The 14,148-nt window shown below is 59.1% G+C and overlaps 1 protein-coding gene across 3 annotated transcripts; it reads right to left on the reverse strand.

Moving 5' to 3' along the window:
• Positions 1–305: 305 nt before the first annotated feature.
• Positions 306–13,884, reverse strand: ARHGEF37 (Rho guanine nucleotide exchange factor 37). 3 transcript variants are annotated; one of them, XM_074883745.1, is made up of 14 exons: positions 13,674–13,884; positions 11,875–12,018; positions 11,300–11,523; positions 10,753–10,876; positions 10,190–10,337; positions 9,097–9,296; positions 8,408–8,538; positions 7,729–7,833; positions 5,560–5,670; positions 4,003–4,332; positions 2,932–3,060; positions 2,366–2,561; positions 1,758–1,930; positions 306–1,371 (listed from the first exon to the last, which is right to left on the reverse strand). In XM_074883745.1, exons 3-14 carry the CDS (start codon positions 11,507–11,509, stop codon positions 1,162–1,164), a joined length of 2,067 nt encoding a protein of 688 aa, XP_074739846.1. In that variant the 5' UTR covers positions 11,510–11,523; positions 11,875–12,018; positions 13,674–13,884; the 3' UTR covers positions 306–1,161. The 3 variants fall into 3 exon arrangements, with proteins under 3 accessions (XP_074739846.1, XP_074739844.1, XP_074739845.1); XM_074883743.1 differs by having other exon boundaries at positions 2,366–2,564; XM_074883744.1 differs by lacking the exon at positions 11,875–12,018 and having other exon boundaries at positions 2,366–2,564.
• Between the last annotated feature and the right edge of the window lie 264 nt (positions 13,885–14,148).

Consider the following 14,148-nt stretch of genomic DNA (forward strand, 5'->3'; position numbering starts at 1 on the left):
GAAACGCTGCACAGCTTTTCTCCAGCTGCTGCCCTGGCCCAGCCATGCTCACACAGTCACCACCAGCCCTCCTGCCTCAGGCTGCCCCCGTGCCGGCCAAGGACACACACACTCCATGACAGCAGCAAAATCCCTCCTTGGCCTGCCAGCACCCCAAAACCAGTGCTCCCAGTGTCCTTGACGAGACACACTGGGAAGCAGGCTGGGCAGTGCTGCCACCGCGGCGGGCTGCCATGGGCACTGCGCAGCCCCACGGCCTGGCCCCATGCATGGGGTCGAGCCCATCAGCACAGGGTGGGCAGACAGACAGTGTAATATAGTATAATGTCAGCATAACAGTCACACGAAATAGCATCGGTGGTGGACAGAGCACTTCTCGTCACCAGAGCTCAAAGCGCCTCTCAAATGGGTCAGTAGCATCAGCCCCACTGTGCTGCGGGGGGAAACTGGGGCCAGGAGCGGTGCTTGGTGCCCAGGAGGGCTGGGGAGGACCCTAGCCACAGTGCTCAGCCCGGCACCCCCCCATCGCTGACGGTGTGGCTGGGCGCATTGTCGTGCCCTTTAGCAGGACATGAAGGCTGCGCTGCCGAAGGGACCACAATGGCACATCAGGTGGGCACCCAGGCAGACGTGACACCCCGGTGCAGAGTGGGGAGTCATGTCTCCGGGGCTGCTCCGCCTCTGTCTCTGCCCTCAAACCAACAACTCCCCTGAGAGCCCCTTCCCAAGAGCACCAGACGCTCCGTGCCAGGCTGAAGACTCCCATCTGCAGCATTGCAGCCTTTGCAGCTTGGTCCTGATCTAACTGGGGACAACGCTGTCTCACCAACACTAGGGACACTTTTGCCACTGACATGGATTTCAGCAAATCCCTGGAAAACTGCAGCCACCTGCCCTCACTCCCTCATGCTCCTTTCCTTTGTGCAAACACATATGGGACACGGCACCCTCACACCTACCCATCAAAACGTGCCTCCCAGTTGCCATCCCTTGCACCCACATACTCTCGGCCATATTCTGCCAGCAGCCTCCCACCGCCTTCCCGGCCCAGGGCCACCATGGCTGCCCCCCTCCAGCATCTCCCGTGCCGAGTACTCAGGTGCCAAGCGGACGGCTCTCATCTGATGAAGCCTGTGCCCTTGGGTGCCAGGCTGGCCATGCTCACACAGGCAAGCTCCAGCCCGTGGGCTCCTGCACAGGGACAGTCACCAGGTAGCTGGAGGGCACGTAGCCCCTCTGGCCATTCACATCCACCAGGCTCCACTCCTTGCTCCCCTTCTTGTCGTGTGGCTCCAGCACTACCACGGGCTGCCCTGCCTGGAGGCTCACCTCCTGCGGACTCCTGGCTGTGAAGGAGAAGCCGGCGACCACCTGTGAAAGGCAGAAGGAGGAAGAAAACCCTTGCTGGATGTGAGAGTCAAAGGGAGAAAGGACATACATGGCAGGGAAGGACCTAGAGGGGACACGGAGGTTGTTTCCAAGAAGGTAGCGTAGTACTGCCATTGATGGAGGGACACTGGGGACCCCACCAAGCACTCTTGCTCTGTCCACCCCAGGTCCCAGCAAGGCAGACATCAGCCTCGTGGGGCACTCAGCCAGGGGCTCTGACGCTCCCCTGCTAGGCACGTGCCTGCACATGTATGACCACATGTGTGCTGGAAAAGCAGGTCCTTCCCACCCACACGCTGCACACAGCGACTAACGTGGAGCTGGTGGGGTTGCTAGGAATGGCCGTGGGGGGTGTCCTCCACTCTCACCTGGAAAGCTGGGGTGAAGGTGGCCACCTGGGGCCTGGGAGCTTCAGGTGACGCATATGAATGCCGCCTTCTCTCTGTGCTGCTCTCCAGGGCTGGCATCTGCATCCCAGGCTGCTGGCTTTGTACCAGGCAATAGGGCTGGAGTTTTCCAGCAGGCACAAACCCTCGGGGACCTGGAGGACACGCACACACACAGGTCATGGGGCCCCACTGCCCGGCACATGTAGGACTGGTTGGAGGAGAGAGGAATGACAGCTTGGCTGTTGCCTGTCACGGCACAGCAGCCCTGTTCAAACTAGTCCATCACTAGGGGATATCCAGGAGCAACCCCCCTGAAAAGGGGTTTCAAGATGTTTCTGTGTGAACAGTTCTCCTTTCCCAGCCATGATGAGCCACGAGTGCTCCCTCATGGGGAAACCTGAACTTTACAGCTAATGGCTACGGGTGCAGCTGGCAATGCAGAGGTGGGTTTGGGCTGAGCAAACCCCGGAAGGGAGGACCCGGGAGGCAATGGCCCGCTGTTTCATCCAAGATGAGGAAGTGGTTCGGGTTTGGTTTCTGACCCTGGTGCCGAGGCGGGGAGAGGCTGCCCATAGCACTCACAGTACCTCCAGCATCCACCAGCCATCTGCTCGTGTTTCCCTTAGTGTCCACACTTTGCAGCAGAGCTACAATCTGTCCCCTTTGCAAGGTCAGGTCCAAGTCTTTGCTGCCACTGATGTTGCTTGTCACTTGGTAAAGTTTGTCTGGGCCGTGCTTGCTCACAAGGGAAAGAACCTTCCGCTCCTCAGCAGGGTTCAGAGGCTGCTGGGGAGCAAGAGACACAGGAGCACTTGATGAGACAGGCAAGAGACTGAGGCCCTCCATGTACATGTGCCCTCCTTTCTGCAGGATCACATCCCAGTGACAGGTTAGAGGAGAAACTCCTTCACGCTCTCTGCTCTACCTCCTGGTTTGGAGACAAGTGTCCAGAACCAGAAGAGCTGAGACTGTTTCATCTCTGGTTATTCCCAGCCAGCTGCTGCCAGGGGCTTGGGGGAAATACTGTGGCTGTGGCAATGTCCTGTGGCACTTTCTGAGTCAACCTCCCCCCCAAGGAGATGTGCTGCACTGGGAAGCCACAGTCCTACCTCTTCATCCAGCTGCCCTGACACACCCCCTTCCCAGCTCCTACCTGTGTCACAGGGCTTGGTGTGACCGTCTCAAATGTCTGGCAGAAGGTACGGAGCTGAGCACCAGACTGCTGCAAGGTGTCTTCCACCATCTTCCAGAAACTGGGCAGAGGCATGCGGCCATGGGGCATCTGTGAAGACAGACCCAGAGATCAGAGCGAGCCCTGGAGAGGGGAAGAGCTGTGGGTAGGGTCAAAAGAAAAGGAGCAGGAAGAGAAGAGGTGAGAAAGCAAAAGAACAACCTTGTTACTAGAGACACACCTTGCATCTAGGATGTGGTTCCCTTTGGCAAGGAGAGCTGCTGCTCTCTAGCTTTGAGCCACCTGCTCGGGGCAGGGCAGTCACGTGGGGCTCTTGGGCTGTACCCAGCCCACCGCAGCAGTCCCTGGGTCCTGCTGTCCTGCCCCAAGCCCACAGTCCATCCCACCTGACTAAAAAGGGACACAGGTGGATGTAGCTCCAGAGTAGATGTCTGCAGCATAAGCATCCCAGACTAAGCAAGAGGAATCCACCCTCACGAGCAGTGCCTGAGAGGATATCTCCCTGTAGCTGCATCTTGTTCTCACCTTGGTCATATATCAGGCCAGGGCCATGCTCTAACCCAGGGCTCTGGACTGGCCTGACCCACCACGTTGGCAAATGTCAGGTTCAGAAAGAGCTGTGCAGTGAGGAGTCCTGGGAGATATCTCCCAGGGGCTGGAGGTTCAAGGGATGCTCATTCCTCAGGCCAGGAGTTGTCCTTCTCCCCCTTGCCTTCTCAGCACAGAGCTCTCAGCAGCTCAGAGTTAACACTGATCTCTCAGACAGCACATCAATAAATTACTAGTGGTGTCCTCAAAGAGAGAGCAGGACAGTTCCTGGCAGTGAAGAGACAATTTGCCTTCCTCCAGTCAAAAGGGAGGAGAGATCACTTACAAATGCTAGACAGGGAGCTGTGTGTCTGCAAGGGCAGGCTTGGGCTACAGCAAACCTTCAGTGCCCTGCCATCCAAGTGATGCCTCAAGCCTGAAGAAGGCAGGTCTGGCTCAGCATGTGCACTGGTTTGGGCACACATGCCAAGGGTTCACTCTCACCTGCTCTAACTCCTTTTCTGCCTGGTGCAGGACCTGGGCAGCCAAGTCCTGCTGCAGGGTGCTGAGGGAGCACACTATCTGCCCCAGGAGCTGCAGAGCCGCCTGGTTGAACCGCGGGAGCTCAGCCACAAGCAAGGCATTGATGGCAAGGTAGGTGTTCATGGCTGCCTCCTCGTCGTATGTCACGCTGCCCATCTCACTCTTCCGCTCCTGGATCTCCTCATAGTCCAGCAGCTTGTCCAGTCGCTTCTTGACCAGCTGTTGTGGCCCCACCAGCATGTCTGAGAGGCTGCAGAGGGGCTGGCAGACCAGCCTGTCCAGCCGTTGTTTCTGTGGGGCGAGAGAACCCAAGTCTCCACATGAACCCCCCAGACAGGCCCAGCTATCTGCAGAGGGCACTGTCTTACACAGGAGAAAAGGCTCGGGGATGCGTTGAAGGGCTTGTATGGAGCGGAGAGCATCTGAGGCATCCTTCCTCGAAGGCACACAGGTTGCCAGCCAAAGCAAACCCTTGGTAGAGGGCAGTCATGCATGCCATGGTTCAAAACTTGTGCTCCATGAAAATGATCGGGTAGGGCCCTCACACGCAAGGTCCCGTGGGCCAAGACGGATGCTGCAGTGAGTGTCCCATGCAGGTCATAGTGTCCTGGTTTGATGGAGGCCCTCAGCCCAGGGTCTGTGTGGTTATCCCATGTAGCTACCCTCCCTCCCCGTGCTGGTGCTCCCTGGGGATGCTGGCATCCAGGGGTGGGGTTCAGGCTGCCCTGCCACACTCTTCATTTCTCAGAAAACCTCCCTGACTGCATTCATGGTGGCAGCCACCAACAGGGGTGGTGGACGGAGCCACCAACAGGGGTGGTGGGGGACTCCTGGTGCTCCCAAAGGCAAATACGGATACCCACAAGGCGTGGGTAGGTTGGGCTGAGGTTTGGTGGCAAACACCTTGTGTGAGTCAAACATTATGCCTGGTTTCCCACCATCCTGTGCTCGGCTGCAGCCCTACCTGCATGGCTGGCCATGAACATGTCAGGGCCCTGAAGGCACAAATAGTCTTTAATGGCCCAGACCAGCCTCACCTGGGGCATCCACCCACACCCCTGCCCACAGCCCATTTAAGGGCCTTCAGCTGCTACCTAAGTTTTGCTGTGGGTGAGCTGGCTTCTGCCTCCGTCTCCTGGGTGGATGCTGAACCTCTGCTGTCGGTACCTCAGCTCCTGGATGGGCCTTTCAGACAGACACTGCAGTCTGCCTCCAGCCCCAGATTAGAGCTGTGCTGTAGCCACGTGTCTGGTGCTGTCTCCTTTTGTTTCCTGGATAGACCCTGGAGCTGGTTCTTCACTTCATGTGCCTGGGATTGCTGATAGCCCCTGTTACCTGCCCCTTCATGTTGAGGCCCCAGGGGCTGTGCCTGTTGGTGAGGACATTGCCTGCTTTGGGGTTCCCCTCGGCTCTTGGCTGCCCTGCCCTGGAGCCAGCCCCTGCTGAACCCTGGCAGAAGGTGTGAGAGCAATGCTTGGCTGCAACCCTGAAGGAGGTATACAAGGAAGGAGCACTCACAAACTCTGGGAAAACAGTGCAATGGAGGTATTCTGCAAAGCGGCGGTACTGCTGGGCAGGTCCCTCATCGATCTGCAGCTCACACTTGTGTGGGGTGGGCAACAGGAATGCCTGAAAGGGAGAAAGCCATCAGACTCGATCTGCAGAAGCTGCCCAATGCTAGCTGACCCGTCTGTTCCCAAAGGCATGCCAATGTCCCAGCCTGAGTGCTCTGTGCTAGCAGCCCAGGGGGGCTGATGCTCTGGGCTACTCTTGCAAGCCAGGGAGCTCATTTAGGTGTTCACAAACCTCTCCCCATGAGCAGGGGTCATGCACTGGCTTGAAAAAGCAGCCAAGGCTGCCCCAGCTTGATGTTGCCTGGTGCTTTGACACTTGGGTTTGTTGCTCCAGCAGCTCCGTGGAGTTTCTTGTTTTGTGTACAAAATCTTCCCCCTGCTTCTCCATGGAGAGTAAGACTAGTGGGAAAGGAAAGCAGCTAGGGAAGGTTTGGCTGGAGATCTTCTGCTTTGAGAGACTTTGCTCTAATGTTAACTGTGTGCAGCAGCCTCTTTCCTGCCTAGAGGCAGACCCACCACCTCTAGACCCTGAGAAGGGACCACTGAGCTCCCAGAGCCCCAGCCTGCTGCTGGTGCCAAGGAAAGCCTGGCCTGCTCCTCCTGGGTTTCGCTGCCCCTTGGAGTACTGCTTCTGCAGTCAGTCCTGGAGCAGTTTGTTTGGTTCTCATCAACCATGGCTGCCATGGGCCTCTCAGAGTGCCCTGATCTTGGTCCTTAATCCTGTCTTTTTGCCCGTGGTCACATTCAGGAGACCCTTGCTTTGTAGCCCTCCTTGCCACGGGAGGGACTGGAGACAGAAATATAAAACGTGAAAGGGACTGACCCTGACTGAGAACGGTCAGTGTTAGGTTAATGGTTGGACTAGATGATCTTCAAGGTCTTCTCTGTGATTCTGTGACCCTTTGAGCAGAAGGCAGCAGCTCTGAGACCTGTGTGCTCTTCCTCAACCCTACAGGGGCTCTTACACAAGCAGCGGTGGCTGCGATGATCTTGTATGCACCAAGATTTGCCTCTCCTTGGGGTGGGGGCACCGGTACAGACAGATGCACAGGAGGGAACTTCCAGCCAGCACAAAGAGAGGCCAGGCTGTCTCTGCCCTATGAGAACATGTCTTCATCGGCTCCTCAGGATGCCTTTGAGAAACTTTCAGAGCGTGAGAGATGGGGCATGCATGCAGCCCCACCTTCCCCCACCAACACCTCCTCTGAAACTGCATCCAAGCCCCAACATGACTCCTAACCACAGCGTATTATCTAGGCTGTCCAGCCTGTCTGCAGACACTTGCTGTCCTGGCTGAAGCCAAGAAGCTGGCCTGCAGAGATGCAGCTCACTGAGGGGCAGTGCCAGGCAGGTCCCCAGGAGCACTTGATGTCCCAAGGAACGGTTGTACCCTGTCCCCCTAACTAATGTCACACCTCACTGTCATACAGATTGCCATCCTCATGTTTTCTATTCTAATCCCATTTTACCCACTCTTTGGGCTACAGAGAGACTTTCTGTCCTCTTTTCCTCCTTCCCAATCCTGTATGGGGAGCCCTTGTCAATATTTTCATGACAAAGTCTTTCCAGCCCTTGAATTGCTGCTTTCTGAACCCTCTGCCATTTCCTGAGGCTTTCCTGATAACACAGTGTCTGGAGATTTCAAGTTCTGCCATTGCTCATACTTTCATTTCCCTCAGATGCCCCAAGGAATTTCCATGAGAAAATCACCGCAGCTACTTCTCAGAAGGGAAGTTTGTTGTCTTCCTGATTTGGGAACACTTCTGCCTTACATCTGTTTACGCAAGAATTCCCAGACTGAACAACACTTAGCCTTCTTGGCTATTTAGTGCCTTGAAATAATGATCATTTTAAGGACTGATTACTCTCAAATGTCACCCAGCTCAGACTGTGTCAATGAAGCCTTGACTTTGTTTTAAGCTCTGCTGGACCTGAATGACCCTTGGGTGTTGTGCAAAGCCCCCGGCACAATATCTTCAGCTGAGAGATGCAAGTCACTGAACATCTCCAACTGACACTGGTTTCCATAGGGCTTGAAAGTATTCTGCAACCCCAAGAAACAGATCCTGAGGCCTGGATGGGCCCAACCCCCTGCAAGTTATCAGGGTTTTACCTCCAAGTGGCCCAGGTAGGATGCCACATTCTCCTTCAGCATAGCCACGCTGGATACCACGCACTGGAACTTCTCCTCCAGGTCGTCGTACACCCTGTCCTCCATCTGCAAGGCAAGGGGCAGCTTATCCCCAGCACGGGCAGGCCAGGCAATGCCTCAGGCAGCGCTGATGCCCCTGGCTGGGTGCTAATACAAAAAGCAGCCAGTCACCTGCCTGAAGCTCACAGTGCTGGGGACAGGCAGGAGAGACCCTGAGAGGCCCCAGGAATCTGAAAAGGGCCAAGATCTAGGGTGCCTGGGATGCATGCCGAAACAGGACTTTCAGTGTGGTTGTGGTGCTGGGGAACACCAGGGTGTCCTTCCTTTTGCTGGGGTGCCTGAGGATCCTGTCGGTCCTTTGGGGGCCCTGCAGCACTCTGAGGCTGGGAGCAAGGTGTGTACCTGCATCCCTCCTACCCTGCTGGAACTGAGGACCAGGAGCCACCCTTAGGCTGCTCGAAAATGGGACTGTGGCTCATGTGACAGCATGGGCCACCACTGGGTGTCAGCATTGGCCATGCCACCTCGGCTCCGCTCTCCCCGTCCTGCTAGAGAGGTGTCTCGGGAGGCAGCAGAAAGCCCCAGAAACGACCCAAGGAGAGGCAGTGGGTCGGCAGGCGGTGGGGTGCGGGCTGCCCACCTTGGGCACAATGCCGGCCTCGTGCATGAAGAGCCGGCTCAGCCGCGTGGTCTTCTTGGCGATGGAGTGCGTGTTGAGGCGTGCGAAGCGGTCCCGCAGCGTCAGGTGCTCGGCCTTGTTGTATTTGGTTGCTGCCTCGAGTGGGGGCACACAAGGTGGGAGGAAAAAAGATCAGAAGAGGAAACTTCAGGGCAGCATCCTCAGCAGCCTGAGTGGGCAATGCGAGTGAGCAGCACCAGCTCCGGAGCTGACAAGTCACGATCAACAGGATAAGCACAACCCACATCAAAGAAGGGCAGCCCCAGGGGAAAGTACTATGAAAACCAAAAAGAAGAGTAAGCTCCCATTTGTGGGGAGCCTGATTTCTCCTATCCCAAGGGCAGAACTGTTCCTCCCTATTCCCCAGCTCCAGGAATGCAGACAGACTGGTTTTGTGCTCAGCCCCCTCTTGCCACCCTGCTCCTGCAGCCTTCAGGTCTTGCCCAGAGTGGCATCTGCAGGACCAGAGCAGTGCCAGGAGCTGCCTGCACGAGTCTGTGGCTCCACCAGGCAGGATGGGCAGAGGGCAGGAGAGCTTTGAACTGATTTAAGTGGGAATTAGTGCAACACCAAGAGGAGACAACCAGGGTTGGGCTGGGGCTTCCCAGACGCCGTGCCCCTTGCCTGCACCGTGCCCCCTGCCCGCTCACCTACTTCTCTGCGCCGTTTGTACTCGTTGATGTTGGCGTTGACCTGGGCCATGGCACGGACAGCTGCCTGCAGGGCCGGGTAGGCGCTGGCGCTGGCAGGGGTGTTCTCCAGGATCTTCCCCAGCAGCAGCGGGTATTTGGTGACCCTCTGCACTGGCATCACCAGGAAGAAGCTGAGGTCTGACGCGCCTGTGTGAGGCCTGATGGAGAGCAGAATCACTCGAGGTCGGTGTGGAGGGCTGCCCTCCTGCCCTGCCACTCCTCCCAGCTTCTCTTCGAGCATTCTGGGGAGAAAGCATCACCTCTCTAGCTGCAGGGGAGCTTTGCTGCCATGGACCCACAGGGAAGCTGTGCCCAGCAGCTGTGAGGGGTTTCTGGCTGTGAACCCCTACTCCCCGCCAGCTGCAGGGCCACCCCCCAGGAGTGCTGGCAGGGGGACGCTATCCCTGCCAGCCACGAAGGCAGTGCCAGCCCCGAGCGGGCACCCTGCCTCCCTGAACAGTGCTGCACTTGTCTAGCTAGGAGGCACGGGATCAGCGCTTGCTCCGGGGGCAATGGGGAGGGAGGGAGAGGGCAAAGTGCAGGCAGACTGCAGGCAGGACTCCTCTGCACAGAAGGCATTGCTCATTTGGGAGTCACATCACCTGTACCCTGAAACAGAGAGCAGCAAATCCCAGCAGCTCCTTTGCTGCCAATCCTGCTTCTTCTGGCCCCAACAGTGTTTGTGACCCCCCCGATAGTTCAGGAGGGGTTTGGCAGGTCCCCCAGGACCAGCCTGTCTCTCTGGTCAAGCTGGAAAATAAGTATGTGCCCTCCATGGGCACAGCCTCAGGCTGTGGAGCAGGCAGGAGCTGTGGGTGCACCCCATCCCTTGTTTTGGGGTCCACCATAAAAGATCACCAAACCTGCAGTGGCCCTTTGGCAAGTGACCCCAAGGATGCAGGACAGGCTGCCATGGACTACACCAGGCAATGCCACAAAGATGATGGCCGTGATATTACACTCAGCCTGGTGACTTGCCCGGAAATGAGAAGGGCAAGACCAGTAGGTAAAACAGGGAAAGGGAGTGGTGGCCTCAGCAGCAGGTACCTACACTGTCGCATTCAGAGTCTCCAAGATCTCCTCCTGCAGCCTGGGGTCCTTACGGTAGCTCTCCACCAGCAGAAGCGCATGCTCGTAGCTGGCACAGTAGATCTTGTAGACGGTCTCCATCTCCTCCTTGAACTCCTGGAAGAGGGTGCCTGGGGAAGGAGAGTGAGGCTGGAAAGGATGGTCCTTTCCTATGGCCTCAGAGAAAGGCAGAGGTTTCTCCCCAGCCTGCTGGAAGGGTGAAGGCAGCAGAGCAGTGCCAGCCAAACGTGCTGGGGCAGTGCTCTGCACTCCGGGCACCTCTGCTAAGCTGGGCCTGATGTTGCCCACCCCTTCACTTTCTGCAGGCTGGACAGGTCTGCCTTGCCCCTGTGGTGTGAGTGTGGGTGGCTGCCTGTGGATGGTGGTGTGCAGGCAGCAGCACTTCCCGGAGCCAAGGGAGGGGCAGGAGGTGTCAGGGCGGGTAGGCTGGGGGCTGCACCCGGGCACGGCACCGGGCAGCGGCACTGCCAGCACCAGCAAAGGCATGGGTGGGTGCAGGTCAGCTCTTGGCACTGCACCACTTACTGATGCAGAGCAGCTGGTCGTGCTCCTGGGTAGCCGTGGCCTCAAGACCCTTCAGAAACCGTATGGAGACATGGAGGATGTCGTCAGTGTTAGAGAAGAGTCCCTCCAGGTCAAGATCAGGCAGCTGAAGGGAACAAAGATGCCCCAGGGTAAGCCAAATACATCAGACAGAGGTGGACTGTGTGTTCTGGAGGCACTTGCCCTCCCAAGCACTTGCATCCTTCCAGCTGCCCCACATGACACCCAAGGAGCTGGAGCGATGCTCTGTTTCAGGAGGCATCGGGGATGCTGAGACCTGGCTGTGCTCCCAAGTGGGGCAATGAGGCCCTTCCATGTTACAGATGCAGGGTTAAAACTGTAAGATGGCTACACTGGGTCAGACCCAATGTCCACCCAACCCAAGACCTTGGCTGATTGGGGGGGAGCCCAGGAAGGTGGAAGGTGAACCCATGATGACGTCCCTGCAGTGATCTGGGCATCTCACAGCTCTCGACAGATTCACCCTGCAGTCCCCAGCCCCTGGGCGGGGGGACATACCCCGACTCACCTGCTTCTTCTGGAGGTGTGCCCTGATGTCCGACACGCAGAGCTGGATGTTGTGGACATAGCTGGCCTCAGTGGTGATGAGCTCCTCCACAGCCAGCCGCTGGCTCAGCTCCATCCTGCTGCAGGGCATCACCTCCTCGTAGATGGCCTCTTCGGTCTCAGCTGTGTCCTCAGCATCGGGCCTGTCCTCTGCCCCCTGGGCACTCGCCATCTCGGCAGCACACTCTGCAGGGGGTGGCAGGGGGTTAGGGACAGGCTGTGACAAGGGCAGCTCTGGGCCCACTGCTTCAATGCCCAACCCAGCTCAGTGCCTGTGCTCCCTCCCCTGTGCTGTGGGTGCCCCACAGCATGTCCCTGGGGACACTCAAGCCATCTGCATTTAGAAGCACGATGTGGGTGACACTCCAAAACCATAAAACCATAAAGCGCTGGAAGCCAGGAGCCGGCTGGCAGACACCCACGTGTGGCAGGCAGGGACTTGCCACACACACGTGCCCAAACTCCAGCGACCACGTGCAGGGCCAGGGCACAGGCAAGGGGAGCCCCAGCTGCAGACAGGGGCCTGGCAGCACTCACCCAGCACTGAGACTGCACAGGGGCTGGTCCTCGAGGGCAGAGCAGGGTTTGCCACCTCCACTCCTGCTCCTTGCTGCCAGGGCTAGCTGTTCCCTCCCTGCCTTGGCTGTTGGTGCCTGGCACATTGCCTCGTGTTCAAGAGTCCTATTCAAAGTACAAAGAGTGTTTTTGCAGTGCTTGAACAAGAGACATTTCTGTGACAGGGAGAGCTGGTTTAAAAGTGACGGGGATGGGAGGAGAAGTGGGCAAAGCCACGGGCACCTCTGCCAGAGACACTTGCAGCTCCTGGTGCGTAATGCCCATGCCCTGCCCAGCACAGTCCGTTCCCCTCTCCTCTCTGCCTGCAGAGAGTGTGAAACATTGGAGCTGATTCATGCCATTTGCTTCTCAGGGAACATCCTCTGCTCTAACTGATACCAAGGAGGATGGAGCAGCTCCCAAAGCATCACAGATAGTGCTTGGTCTCAGGCAGGAGGCCTTGAGAAAGAGACACAGCACAGCCCACGCCAGTCCAGCACACAACTCTGCCAGACCCAGACCCCAGCTGGGGAAGGGATGCTGCCAGGCCACCTGCCCGTGGAGGCGGAGGAGGAGGTGAAGAGCAAAGGGAGGGCAGAGGTGGCTTGGCAGGATAAAAGCGAGACAGCACAAGCAGCAGCACAGGGAGGGCGGCTCTTCTGCTGCCCTCTGCCACCTGCCTAGCCAGTGCCAACCTCCGTGCTCAACCATCAGCCGGACTGCGACATGCCAGGTGCCCACTTCAGTGGCTGCAGCCCTGGGTGCCTGCGGTGGGAGCAGGGAGAGGGGCTGGCAGGGCAGCCGGAGCCTCTGCTGGGTGAGGATCCAGCTAACAAGTGATTGCAAGCACCGGGCAGGGTGAATGTCCCCTCCTGGCACATGCCCACTGCTGCACTGGAGGGGAGCAGGGCTTGGCACAGCAAGCAAACACGTGTGAGAAGGTATGGGACCTCCATCTGCCTTACAGGGGCATGTTACCCTGCCAGCTGTCACCCCTGCCCTCTGTGGATTTGGCTGCTGCCCCTGCCTGTGGCATGGCATTGGCTGCCAGGGGGCATGGGGAGCAGGAGACACTTCCCTGTGCCCCTTTGGGTGCCACAGGGGTGTCCAGGCAGAAGGATGCCCATCAAGGACCGTGGGATAAGCCCAGCATCCTCTGCCTGGGGGTGACAGCAAAATCCTTGCTCAGAGGAAGGGCTGCAGTGGAGGCAGGTGGAAAGCCCTGATCTGAGACACTCCCTGAGCCCCGGAGAGATGCCCTGCAGCTCGGGGGCATGCAGGCATTGGGGTGTCACTGGTCCCTGCGTCAGTATCCACTGGAGCATGCAGCTGCTTTGGGAGGTTGCCCCCGAGATGGGGAAGCCTCTATCCCCCCCCTCCCCACCCTGGCCTGTAACATCAGAAGAACACGGGAATTTTACAAGACCAAAACCAAGCATTTCTGGGCAGCGCTGGACCAGGCGGAGAGAGCAGGAGCAGGTTTCATTCCCCAGCTCTCCTCCCAGGCAGCTGCCTGCCCTCGAGCCGTCACCGCTGCCTCGGTGGCTCCGAGCATCCCTCTCCGCACAGCGGGGGCCGGGCAGCGGCCCCAGCCAGCGCTTCAGGGATAGCTGGGCCGTGCCGGCCGCAAGCCCGCAGCCCCCCCCCGCGCCCCGCGGGAGGGGCTGCGGCACCCCCCGTCCCCTGCTCCCCACGCTGCTCCGGCCCCGGCGTCACCTCTGCGCCCCCAAAACCCGCTGCACCCCCCCCCCCCCCCCCCGCCGCCCCTCCCCGGCTCTTACCTGCGGCGGAGGCAGGGGCTGGCTGCGGGGAGCTGCGCCCGGCTGCGGCCGCTCTCCCGCTGCCCGCGGCAGGTTAATGATAAACCCGCTGCGCCGCGGCCGGGGCGGCACGGCCGGCGAGGGCGAGCCCGCGGCCCGAGGAATGCGCAGTCCGGCGCCTGCCGCCGCGCAGCCCGGCCCCCGCCATCCCACTCGCCGCGGGCTGGGCCGCGGGAGGCGGCGGCCGCGCCGCCCTGCGCAAGCCCGGCCTTAGCGGGGGGGCGGGGAGCCAGGGAGGGGGCAGGCGGGGGGCAGCGGGTGTTGGGGAGCTGGGGAAAGCGAGCCGGGGGACTCCTGCAGCGGCGGGGCGGGCGGTGGGGGGAAGCTGTCATCTGCAAAAGCCGCTGGTCCCCAAGCGCAGCACCTGCGCCTGTGTTAGCCCCCGGCATCGCAGCCGCAGCCCCCCCCCCCGTTCCCCTTGCCCGTCCTCAGACCG

This window comes from Strix uralensis, chromosome 14 (assembly GCF_047716275.1).
Source record: "Strix uralensis isolate ZFMK-TIS-50842 chromosome 14, bStrUra1, whole genome shotgun sequence".
NCBI classification, from domain to species: Eukaryota; Metazoa; Chordata; class Aves; order Strigiformes; family Strigidae; genus Strix; species Strix uralensis.

What these genes read in the sequence shown, in the direction of transcription:
- ARHGEF37 (XM_074883744.1), bottom strand. Translation starts at nt 11,509, where the DNA reads ATGGCGAGTGCCCAGGGGGCAGAGGACAGGCCCGATGCTGAGGACACA. An exon ending in CCTACCTGGGCCACTTGGAG is followed by an intron (nt 5,671 to 7,728) that starts GTAAAACCCTGA and finishes TCTCCCTTTCAG; the next exon opens with GCATTCCTGTTGCCCACCCC. An exon ending in GCACTGTTTTCCCAGAGTTT is followed by an intron (nt 4,333 to 5,559) that starts GTGAGTGCTCCT and finishes CTCGCCCCACAG; the next exon opens with AAACAACGGCTGGACAGGCT.